Source organism: Lutra lutra, chromosome 9 (assembly GCF_902655055.1).
Source record: "Lutra lutra chromosome 9, mLutLut1.2, whole genome shotgun sequence".
Taxonomy (NCBI): domain Eukaryota; kingdom Metazoa; phylum Chordata; class Mammalia; order Carnivora; family Mustelidae; genus Lutra; species Lutra lutra.
Window position 1 is genome coordinate 119,864,539 of NC_062286.1, and position 13,065 is coordinate 119,877,603.

Here is a 13,065-nt window from a genome sequence, read left to right on the forward strand (position 1 = left end):
TGCTTTGGTTCGGGTTTCCAGGATTGTATTGAATGGAAGTGGGAAGAGTGGGCATCCTTGCCTTTTTCCTGGTCTTCAAGAAGCTTTCATTCTTTCACCATTGAATATGATGTCAGTGTGCGTTTTTCATATATGGCCTTTTATTAATGAACTGAGGTGGTTCCCTTCTGTTCCTACTTTGTTGAATGTTTTTATCATAAAAAGGTGTTAAATTTTGTCAGGTGCTTTTTATCTATCAATTGAGATGATTGTGATTTTTTCCGTTCATTCTTTTAATATGGTATATTACATTGATTAATTTTTGTATGTTGAACCATCCTTGAATGCCACGAATAAACCCACTTCATATATAATCCTTTGAATATGCTGAGAAATGTTTATTTCTACCTTCAAACCTGTTAGTTTTTGCTTCATTTATTTTGATGGTCTGTTATTACTAAATTTTTATAATTGTGTAAATGTTTATAAATTACTGTGTATTCCTGCTGTTTTGGGCCTTTTATTAATATTGTAACATCTTTTGTCTCATAAACTTTTTTTTAAAGTTCTGTTTATGTATTTTTTAATTTAATCTCTATACCTAATGCGGGGCTCAAATTTACGACCCTGAGATCAAGTGTCTCAAGCTCCCCTGACTGAGCCAGCCTGGCTCTCACAACTTTTTTTGATTTAAAGTCGTTTTGGAGGTGCCTGGATGGCTCATTCAGTTAAATGTCAGCCTGTGGCTCAGGTCATGATCCCGGAGTCCTGGAATTGGGTACCGCATAGGGCTTCTTGCTCCTTGGGGAGTATGCTTCTCTCTCTTCCTCTGCTCCTCCCCCAGCTCATACTCTTTTCTTTCTCTCTCTCTCTATCAAATAAATAAATAAAATATTTTTTAAAAAGTCTGTTTTGTGTGACTTTAGTAGACTTATCTCAGCGGTCTTTTGGTTACTATTGATAGTTTACTTGGAATATCTTTTTCCATCCTTTTACTTTTAGCCTATTTGTGTCTTTGGATCTAGAATGAGTCTCCTATAGACAGCATATGATCAGATGATGTTTTTAATCTATTCTGCCAATTTCTGTCTTTTGATTGGAGAGTTCAGCCCATTTTCATGTAAACTAGTTACTGGTAAAGAGGGACTTCCTCATTTTACTCTTTGTTTTCCATATGTGTTAGAGCTTTTTTGTCATTCATTTCCTTCATTACTGTCATTGTGTTTAATTGATAGTGAAACATTTTCAATGTCTTCTTATTTCCTTTGGTGTATATTCTGTAACTGTTTTCTTTTGTGGTTACCATGGGGATTACATTTAAAGTCCTAAAGTTATAATACTCTAATTTGAATTTATAACTGCTTAATTTTTCTTATTATTAACATATAATATATTATTTGTTTCAAGGGTACAGTTGTGACACATCAGTCTATTTTTCTTTTTAAAGATTATTTATTTATTTGACAGACAGAAATCACAAGTAGGCAGAGAGGCAGACAGAGAGAGAGGAGGAAGCAGGCCCCCTGCCAAGCAGAGAGCCCGATGCGGGACTCGATCCCAGGACCCTGGGATCATGACCTGAGCCAAAGGCTGAGGCTCAACCCCCTGAGCCACCAGGTGCCCCTGTGATACATCAGTCTTAACAGAATTCACAGCAGTCGGGACGCCTGGGTGGCTCAGTTGGTTAAGCAGCTGCCTTCGGCTCAGGTCATGATCCCAGCGTCCTGGGATCGAGTCCCACATCGGGCTCCTTGCTCATCAGGGAGCCTGCTTCTCCCTCTGCCTCTGCCTGCCATTCTGTCTGCCTGTGCTCGCTCTCTCTCCCTCTCTCTCTCTGACAAATAAATAAATAAAATCTTAAAAAAAAAAAAAAAGAATTCACAGCAGTCACCATAGCACATACCCTCCCTAGTGCCCATCACTCAGTGACTCCATCCCTCCTATCCCCCTCCAGTCCAGCAACCCTCAGTTTGTTTCCTCAGATTAAGTCTCTTATGGTTTGTCTGCTTCTCTGGTTTTGTTTAGATTCATTTTTCCTTCCCTTCCCCTATGAACCTCTGTCTTGTTTCTCAGATTCCCAATGAGATCATATGGTATTATCTTTTTTTTTTTTTAAGATTTTATTTATTTATTTGACAGACAGAGATCACAAGTAGACAGAGAGGCAGGCAGAGAGAGAGAGGGAAGCAGGCTCCCTGCTGAGCAGAGAGCCCGATGTGGGACTCGATCCCAGGACCCTGAGATCATGACCTGAGCCGAAGGCAGCGGCTTAACCCACTGAGCCACCCAGGCGGCCTGGTATTATCTTTCTCTGACTTATTTCACTTAGCATAATACCCTTTAGTTCCATCCACATTGTTGAAAATGGCAGGGTTTTGTTTTTTTTTTTTTTTTTTATGTCTGCGTAATATTCCATTATGTGTGTATGTAGGTGCGCACGTGTGTGTATCACATTTTCTTTATCCATTCATCTGTTGATGGACATTGAAGCTCTTTCCATAGTTTGGCAATTGTGGACAACGCTGTTATAAACATTTGGGGTGTGCGTGCCCCTTCAGATCACCACATTTGTATCCTTTTGGTAAATACCCCGTGATGCAATTGCTGGATCATAGGGTAGCTTTACTTTCAACTTTTGAGAAACCTCCATACTGTTTTCCAGAGTGGCTGCACCAGCTTGCATTCCCACCAACAGTGTAGGAGGGTTCCCCTTTCTCCACATCCTCGCCAACACCTGTTGTTTCCAGCCATTCTGACTGGTGTGAGGTGGTATCTCACTGTGGTTTGATTTGTATTTCCCTGATGCCGAGTGATGTTGAGCACTTTTTCATGTGTCTGTTGGCCATTTGGATGTCTTTGCAGAATTGTCTGTGTTTTCTGCCCATTTCTTGATTAGATTATTTGTTCTTTGGGTGTTGAGTTTGATAAGTTCTTTATAGATTGTGGATACTAGCCCTTTATCTGATATGTCATTTGCAAATACCTTCCCCCATTTTGTTGGTTGTCTTGGTTTTGTTGACTCTTTCCTTTGCTGTGCAAAAGCTTTTGATCTTGATGAAGTCCCAATAGTTCATTTTTGCTCTTGTTTCTCTTGCCTTTGGCGATATTCCTGGGAAGAATTTGCTGTGGCTGAGGTCGAAGAGGTTGCTGCCTGTGTTCTCAAGGATTTTGATGGATTCTTGTCTCACCATTAGGTCTTTCATCCATTTTGAGTCTGTTTTTGTGTGTGGTGTAAGGAAATGGTCAGTTTCTTCTGCATGTGGCTGTCCAGTTTTCCTAACACCATTTGTTAGAGAGACTATCTTTTTTCCATTGGACATTCTTTCCTGCTTTGTTGAAGATTAGTTGACCATAGAGTTGAGAGTCCATTTCTGGGCTCTCTCTTCTGTTCCATTGATCTATGTGTCTTTTTTGTGCCAGTACCATACTGCTTGGTGATTACAGCTTTGTAATAGAGCTTAAAGTCCAGAATTGTGATGCCACTAGCTTTGGTTTTCTTTTTCAACATTCCTCTGGCCTTTTGGGGTCTTTTCTGGTTCCATACAAGTTCTAGGATTATTTGGATTTATTTGAAAAATGTTGATGGTATTTTGATAGGGATTGCATTGAATGTGTAGATTGCTCTAGGTAGCAAAGACATTTCACAATATTTGTTCTTCCAGTCTATGAGCATGAAACTTTTTCCCATTTTTTTGGTGTCTTCCTCAGTTTCTTCCATGAGTATTTTATAGTTTTCTGAGTACAGGTACTTTGCCTCTTTGGTTAGATTTATTCCTAGGTATCTTATGGTTTTGGGTGTGATTGTAAGTGGGATCAACTCCTTAATTTCTCTTTCTTCTGTCTTGCTGTTGGTGTATAGAAAGGCAACCGATTTCTGTGCATTGATTTTATATCCTGCCATTTTACTGAATTCTTTTATGAGTTCTAGCAGTTTTGGGGGTAGAGTCTTTTGGGTTTTCCACAAAAAGTACCATACCATCTGCAAAAAGTGAGAGTTTGACTTCTTTGCTGATTTGGATGCCTTTATTTATTTTTGTTGTCTGATTGCTGAAGCTAGGACTTCTAGTACTATGTTGAATAGCAGTGGTGATAGTGGGCATCCCTGCTATGTTCCTGACCTTAGGGGGAAAGCTCTCAGTTTTTCTCCTTGGGGAATGATATTTGGTGTGGGTTTTTCATAGATGGCTTTGATGATATTGAGGTATGTACCCTCTATCCCTATACTGTGAAGAGTTTTAATCAAGAAGGGATGTTTTTTCTGCATCTGTTGAGAGTATCATATGGTTCTTGTTCTTCCCTTTATTAATGTACTATACCACGTTGATTGATTTGCAGATGTTGAACCACCCTTGCAGCCCAGGAATAAATCCCAGTTGGTCATGGTGAATAATCCTTTTAATGTACTGTTGGATCCTATTGGCTAGTATTTTGGTAAGAATTTTTGCATCTGTGTTCATCAAGGATATTGGTCTGTAATTTTCCTTTTTGATGGGGTCTTTGTCTGTTTTGGGGATCAAGGTAATGCTGGCCTCATAAAATGAGTTTGGAAGTTTTCCTTCCATTTCTATTTTTTGGAACCATTTCAGGAGAATAAGTACTAATTCTTCTTTAAATGTTTGGTAGAATTCCCCTGGGAAGCCATCTGGCCCTAGGCTCTTGTTGGGAAATTTTTTTTTTTTAAAGATTTTTTTATTTACTTCACAGAGAGATCACAAGTAGGCAGAGAGGTAGGCAGATAGAAATGGGGAAGCAGGCTCCCTGCTGAGCAGAGAACTCAACGTGGGGCTCGATCCCAGGACCCTGAGATCATGACCTGAGCTGAAGGCAAAGGCTTAACCCTCTGAGCCACCCAGGCTCCCCTTGTTGGGAAATTTTTGATAACTGCTTCAATTTCCTTACTGGTTATGGGTCTGTTCAGATTTTCTATTTCTTCCTGGTTCAGTTTTGGTCATTTATACATCTCTAGGAATGCATCCATTTCTTCCAGATTGTCAAATTTGCTGGAATATAGTTGTTCATACTATGTTCTTATAATTGTTTGTATTTCTTTGGTGTTGGTTGTGATCTCTCCTCTTTCATTCATGATTTTATTAACTTGGGTCTTTTCTATTTTGTTTTTGACAAGTCTGGCCAGGGGTTTATCAATCTTACTAATTCTTTCAAAGAACCAGCTCCTAGTTTCGTTGATCTGTTCTATTGTTCTTTTGGTTTCTTTTTCTTTGATTTCTGCTCTGATCTTTATGATTTCTCTTCTCCTGCTGAGGTTAGGCTTTCTTTGCTGTTCTTTCTCCAACTCCTTTAGGTATAGGGTTAGGTTGTGTTTCTTTTTCTTTCTTTCTTTCTTTCTTTCTTTCCTTCCTTCCTTCCTTCCTTCCTTCCTTCCTTCCTTCCTTCCTTCCTTCCTTCTTTCTTTCTTTCTTTCTTTCTTTCTTTCTTTCTTTCTTTCTTTCTTTCTTTCTTTCTTTCTTTCTTTTTTTCAGAGAGAGAAAGCACAGGCAGGCAGAGTAGGAGGCAGAAGGAGAAGCAGGCTCCCTGCCAAGCAAGGAGCCTGATGTGGGACTTGATCTCAGAACGCTGGGATCATGACCTGAGCCGAAGGCAGCTCCTTAACCGACCGAGCCACCCAGGCGTCCCCTTTCTTGTTTCTTGAGAAAGGCTTGTATTGCTATATACTTTGCTGTCAGGACTGCCTTTGATGTGTCCCAAAGATTTTGAACAGTTGTGTTTTTATTTTCATTTGTTTCCATGAATTTTTAAAAAATTCTTTAATTTCCTGGTTGATCCATTCATCCTTTAGTAGGATGCTCTTTAGCCTCCCTGTATTTGAGTTCTTTCCAACTTTTCTCTTGTGATTGAGTTCTAGTTTCAAAGCATTGCAGTCTGAAAATATGTAGGGAATGATCCTAATGTTTTGGTACCGGTTGAGACCTTATTTATGACCCAGGATGTGATCTGTTCTGGAGAATGTTCCATGTACACTAGAGAAGAATGTGTATTCTGTGGCTTTGGGATGGAGTGTTCCGAATATATCTGTGATGTCCATCTGGTCCAGTGTGTCATTTAAAGCCTTTATTTCCCTGTTGATCTTTTGCTTAGATCATCTGTCCATTTCAGTGAGGGGGATGTTAAACTCCCCTACTATTATTGTATTACTGTCAATATATTTCTTTGATATTAACTGGTTTATATAATTGGCTGCTACCATGTTAGGGGTATAGATATTTAAAATTATTAGATCTTCTTGTTGGACAGACTCTTTAAGTATGATAGTGTCCTTCCTCATCTCTTATTATAGTTTTTGGTTTAAAATCTAATTTGTCTTATACAAGGATTGCCACCCCAGACTTCTTTTGATGTCCATTAGCATGGTAAGTGGTTTTCCACCCCCTCACTTTAAATCTGGAGGTGTCTTTGAGTCTCTTGCAGACAGCATATCTATAGGTCTTACTTTTTTATCCATTTTGGTACCTTGTGTCTTTTTTTTTTTTTTTTTTAAGATTTTATTTATTCATTTGACAGAGAGATCACAAGTAGGCAGAGAGGCAGGCAGAGAGAGAGGAAGAAGCAGGCTTCTGAGCAGAGAGCCTGATGCGGGGCTCGATCCCAGGACCCTGAGATCATGACCTGAGCCGAAGGCAGCGGCTTAACCCGCTGAGCCACCCAGGCGCCCCACCTTGTGTCTTTTGATTGGGGTATTTAACCCATTTACAGTCAGGGTAACTATTGAAAGATAGGATTTTAGTGCTATTGTATTGCCTGTAAGGTGACTGTTACTATATATTGTCTCTGTTCCTTTCTGGTGTATGTTACTTTTAAGCTTCCTATTTTAGAGGACCATTTTCAGTATTTCCTGTAGGGTTGATAACCACTTAATTTCAATAATATACAAAAGCTGTTCCTTTACAGCTCTGTCAGTACCCATTTTAGTTATCTATGTTACAGAATTGTATCTTTATACATTGTTGTGGCATTGCTTTTTATGCCCTCACCGTGGAAGTCACATACTGTCCTTTCTGCCACATTCTGTTCATTATAAGAGAGTAACTAAATCTGGCCTGCATTCAAGAGACAGGGTATTAGGTTCCATCTTTTGAAGGGAGGAATATCAGATAGTTTGTGGATATATATTAAAATGCCATCATCTGTTCAGGTTGCAAAATACTGATTCTTTCATTTCTTCTTCATTTATTAAGCTCAGCTAAATTTTGACAGCAAACTCAGTCCATATGACCAGCCTCCAAATACTATTTCCAAACAAGTTTTTTTTAATTACATCTTATTACTTTTTATTCTTATCCCCAGATCTTCTGGTTTATTTGATTACTTAACATTTCTGTGCTTGTTTCATCATTGGCAAAATGTTGATAGTAGTATCTATGTCATAGGGAGTGTATTAATTTCCAGTGACTGCTATAACAAATTACCTCAAACTTGATGACCTAAAATAGAGAATTTCTCACAGTTCTGGAGGCTAGAAGTCTGAAGGCAAGATGTCAGGATAGCTGCATTTGCTTTAAAAGCTTTGGGGAGAATCCTTCCTTCCTTTTGCTACCACCCGGTGGTTCTAGGTGTCTCTTGGCTTGTGGCTACATAATTTTAATCTCTGCCTGTCTTCACATGGCCTTTTTTTCTTCTACTTTCTGTGTGTTTCTTAACAGGACAGTTGTTACTATCTGTTAAGGTCCAGCTGGATAATCTGGGATGCCACCATCTAGAAATTCCTAATTAGATGTGTAGAAGACCCTTTTTCCAAGTAAGGTCACATTTGTAGGTTTCAGGAAATAGGATGTGAACATATTTTGGGAGCCACTACTCAGCTCATTACGGGGGGATTATACTAAATGGATTAGTACGTGTAAAATTCTTTAAAATGGTTCCCAGCACATGATTGTTCACCAAACTAGTTATTTTTTTTTTTAAGATTTTTTTTTATTTATTTGAGAGAGATACCTGAACAGAAGGAACACTTAAGCAGGGGGAATGGGAGAGGGAGAAGCAGGCTTCCTACTGAGCAGGAAGTTCAACCCAGGGGCTTTATCCCAGGACCCTGGGATCATGACCTGAGTGGAAGGCAAACGCATAATGACTGAACCACCCAGGTGCCTTTTTTTTTTTTTTTTTTTTTTTAAGATTTTGGTTTTAAGTAATTTCTACACCCAGGTGGATCTTGAACTCATAAACCTGAGGTCAAGAGTCGCATCTCCACTGACTGAGCCATTCAGGTGCCCTCAAACTAATTTTTTTTTTTTTTTTAAGGGTAGAGGGAAAGGGAGAGAGAGAATCTTAAGCAGGCTCCATGCCCAGCACAGATCCTGATATAGGACTCACAACCCCGAGGTCATGACCTGAGCCAAAATCAAAAGTAGGATGCTTAACTGACTGAGCCACCCAGGTGCCCAAACTAATAATTTTTTATTATGATGATGCTTGTAATTTATTGCAGTCTCCTGAATTTAATACTTTTTCTTTTATACCACCTTATTTTAGCAGTTTAAATTTCCATACCTATAATGCATAATTAGGGTGGCTTTATGTCATGGTTTGCCTAGTATAGGTCTGGTTTATTCCTGTTGACACAGCATCTCATCTTGTCCCTGTTCACAATCAAAACCTTTCCAGTTTGTATGAAAAATTAAATGGTCACTGTCACATAATTCATCCTACCCTTTATTTTGCCTTTTAAGAAATAAATCATTACCAAATGTAAAATAAGTACATACTGTTCTATTTGAATTGTAAAAACTTAAGGATAGGTTCTAAGCATGTTAGGCTAGTACTTCAGTGTAAGTTTTTTTTCATGGAATTTAGAGCAGAGATCTTATATTACCCTAGTACTTAGCCAAGATTATACCATGGTTTCTCTGTTAGTGTCCTGTTGCTATGCAATAGATTATCCTGAAGTTCTGGGGCTTAAAATAATAATAACTTAGTATCTTCTGCAGTTTCTATGGTTGAGAAATTTGGGAGTAGCTTGGCTGAGCAGTTGTGGCTTAAGGTACCTCTTGAAATCAGTTAGATATCAGGCTGCATTCATCTTTAGTCTTGACTGGAATTGGAAGATCTACTTCCAAGGTGGCTCACTCATGGTTAGCAAATTGGTGCTGGCTTTAGTGGGAGGCTTCATTTCCTTTTTACCTAGAAATCTCCATAGGACCACTTAAATGTCTACATAGTATGGTAGTTGACTTCTCCCAGAATAAGCAATCCTAGGGATCAAGGCAAAAATTTGTAATGCCTTTTTATGACCTAGCTTTAAATATAGTACACTTTAAATATAGTACACTTCCACCATATTCTGTTGGTTGTATAAGCCAACCATGTGTCACTGTCAGGGGAATTACACAAGAGTTTTAATATCAGGAGGTAAGGATCTTGGGGGGACTTTTTTTTTTAAGATTTTATTTATTTATTTGTTTATTTGACAGACAGAGATCACAAGTAGGCAGAGAGGCAGGCAGAGAGAGAGGAAGGTAAGCAGGCTCCCTGCTGAGCAGAAAGCCCGACTCAGGGCTCAATCCCAGGACCCTGGGATCATGACCTGAGCTAAGGCAGAGGCTTTAACCCACTGAGCCACCCAGGCGCCCCGGGGTGGGGGGGGACATTTTTTAGAAAAGATTTTATTTACTTGTCAGAGAGAAACCACAAGCATGGGGGGTGGCAGGCAGAGGGAGAAACAGGCTCCTTGCTGAGCATGGAGCCTGATGTGGGGCTCTATCCTAGGACCCTCAGTTCACAGCCTAAGCTGAAGGCAAATGCCCAATCAACTGAGCCACCCAGGTGTCTCTTTTGCAGAGTTTAGAGGGAATTTGAAAGGGGATTCAGACATGCATGTGTAATCTATCATTTTGTTAAAGACCTTTCTCTACATATTTCATTTTTCTCTTTTTGTTTACTTCCTGCATTCTTTTAGATTTGTATTTCTTTTTCTCTCAAATCTCTTTTCTCCATACTGGTTTGGAATATGTGCACTCTGTTTTTAATTTTTTTACTGCTTCCTTTTGAAATTTTAACTTGCATATTAACTTCACAAAAGTTAATCAGTATCTTTGCCTTGCTGAGCAATAGGAAGATCTTAGAAATAAACTCCAGTTATCTTCATTCCTGATTTTCATTTCAGTATTTTAGCTTTATATTTTTAAATCCTCGAATTAGATGTTCTTTCACATATTTTATATTTACCTAATGTTTACCACTTTCTTAGTCACTTTTTTATCTTGAGGTGCAGAACTTCTTTTAAGAATCATTGTCTTTATTCCTGAAGTACATCCTTTAGAATTTTTTTTTAAGATTTTATTTATTTATTTATTTATTTGACAGAGAGAGAGAGAGAGAGAGAGAGAGAGATCACTAGTAGGCAGAGAGGCAGGCAGAGAGAGAGGAAGGGAAGCAGGCTCCGCTGAGCAGAGAGCATGATGCGGGACTCGATTCCAGGACCCTGAGATCATGACCTGAGCCGAAGGCAGAGTTTTAACCCACTGAGCCACCCAGGCGCCCTCCTTTAGAATTTCTTAAAACTTCTTGGCCTTTCAGCTAAGATCAAGTGTAGAATTTCTTCTAGTGAGGATCCATTGGTAATAAAACATTTTAGCCTAGAAAAATAAAAAAAATTGTCCTAAATTTTTTTTGTTTTTTTTGTCTTAAATAGTTTTATTGATATGTAGTTCACACACCATACAATATACCCATTGAAAATGTATAGTTCTCTGCATCTCTTAGTTCTCACTCCAAGTGCCACGTCTGCTCAGCCCTAGGCAACCAATGATCTACTTACTGTCTCTATAGTTTAGTTGACTCTGGACATACTGTGTAAATGGAATCCTATAATAATCTGGTCCTTTGTGACTGGCTTCTTTCACTTAGCTTAGTATTTTCAGGGTTTGTGATACAGATTTTACCAGTGCTTCATTTCTTTTTATTGCTGAATAATATTGCATTGTATGAATATACCACACTTTAAAAATCCATTCATTATTTGATGGCCATTTGGGTTATTTGTTTTCTGACTATTATGAATAATGCTGTCAACATTCATGTTCAGGTTTTTGTGTGGACATATGTTTTCATTTCTTTTGGGTGTATCCCTGGAGAAGAATAGCTATATCACCTGGTAATTCAGTGTTTTACTTCTTGAGGAACCATTGCAGTTGCATCATTTTACATTTGCATTAGCACTGTATGAAAGTTCTAACTTATGTATATCCTCATTAACAGTAGTTATTGGTCATTTTGATTATAGGCATCCTAGTAGGTGTGAAGTGGTATCTTATTTCGGTTTTAATTTGCATGTCTCTGATGATTAATGATGTTGAGTATCTTTTCATGTGCTTATTGGCCATTTGTGTATCTTTAGAGAAATGTCCATTTAGGTATTTTGCCAGTTTTTCAGTCATTGCCTTTTGTGACAGCTCCTTAGATATTTAGATACTTTTTGTTGGATATATATGATTTACAGAAATTATCTTGCATTTTGTGGGTTGGCTTCTCACTTTTTTTCCCCCAAGATTTATTTATTTTAGAGAGAGTGTGCATGTGCACCGGCCCATCCGCCTCTGCTTTGGGGGAGGGACAAAGGGAGAGGGAGAGAGAATCCCAAGTAGAATCCCTTCTAAGTAAGGATCCCTCCCCACACGGGGCTCAGTGTGAAGGGCTTGATCTCACCACCGTGAGATCATGACTGAGCTGAAATCATCTGTCAGAGACTAAGCCAACTCAGCCACCCAAGCACCTCCGGCTTCTCACTTCTTTTTTTAAAAAAGATTTATATATTTATTTATTTGAGAGAGAGAGAGAGAGAGAGCGAGCATTGGGGGGCAGGATCAGAGGGAGAAACAGACTCCCCACTGAGCAGGGAGCCTGATGTGGGACTCCAGGATCATGACCTGAGCTGAAGGCAGTTGCTTGACCAAGTGAGCCGCCCAGGTACCCTGGCTTCTCGCTTCTTGATGGTAGTTTTGAAGCACAAAAATTTTAATTTTTAATTTATATCCACTTTATTTTACTTTTGCTTTTATATCTGGTTCTAGTTGAATTTTAGGTTTTTTTCCTTCAAAAAAATGCCATTGGAATTTTGAATGGGATTGCACTGAGTCTGTAAATCTTTCAACCCATGAATATGGATGTCCTTCCATTTATTTGTGGCTTCTTTAATTTCTTTCAGCAGAGTTTTGTAGTTTTTTAATTTATTTATGAGAGAGAGACAACATGAGAGAGAGAGAACATGAGTGAGGAGAAGGGAGAGGGAGAAGCAGACTCCCCACTGAGCAGGGAGCTGGGTGCGGGGCTCAGTCCCAGGCCCCTGGGATCATGACCTGAGCCAAAGGCAGATGCTTAACCGACTGAGCCACCCAGACACCCTAAGTTTTGCAGTTTCATCTCCTTAAGTTTATTCCTGAGTATTTTATTCTTTTTGGTGCTGTTGTAAGTGGGGTTGTTCTGTTTGTTTTTTTTTCCTGGTCTGCTTGCTCTGGCTAGGAGTATTATATGAAATAAAAGCAGTGGGAGTTAGCATTCTGTCTTATTCCTAGTATTAGAAGACAAGCTTTTAATTTTTCACCACTGAGTGTGATATTAGTTGTGGGCTTTCAATATATACCATTCATTTTGTTGAGGTAATTTTCTTCTGTTCCTAGTTCAACAGTTTTTATCATGAAAGACTATTGAATTTTGTCAAATACTTATTTTTACATCAGTTGTGATGATCATGTGATTTTTAGCTTTGTTTTAATTATAACACACTGATTTTTATATGTTGATCCATCCTTGCAACCCAGTGATGAATCCCACATGGTCATAGTGTAGTAAGCCTTTTAATGTGCTGTTGAATTTGGTTTGCTAGTATGAAAAACTGAACATTATTAATGTTCTGGAAATAAAATTCATCTGCCACTTCATGGTTTCTTCTCTTTTCTCTCTTTTTTTAAAGATTTATTTATTTAGAGCACGTGTGTGCAGGGGGAGGGGCAGAGGGAGAGGGAGAGAGAACCAGGCAGACACTGCTCAGCATGAGTCAGGATGCAGGGTTCGAACCCAGGACCTTGAGATCATGACCCTGCGCCCAAAATAAAAACCCAACAATTAGCCAACTGA

At 38.9% G+C, this 13,065-nt stretch overlaps 1 protein-coding gene across 3 annotated transcripts in view; it reads left to right on the top strand.

Moving 5' to 3' along the window:
- Positions 1 to 13,065, top strand: part of ITCH (itchy E3 ubiquitin protein ligase) — a 130,842-nt gene that overhangs the window by 20,681 nt on the left and 97,096 nt on the right. The window contains exon 1 of one of the 3 annotated variants that reach the window (XM_047744503.1): positions 4,361 to 4,410. The exons of the other annotated variants lie outside the window; for them this stretch is intronic. Within the exon in view, the coding sequence (XP_047600459.1) occupies positions 4,378 to 4,410 (33 nt within the window). The 5' untranslated portion in view covers positions 4,361 to 4,377. Of the gene's footprint in view, positions 1 to 4,360; positions 4,411 to 13,065 lie in introns of those variants that run through there. 3 annotated transcript variants of the gene reach the window in all.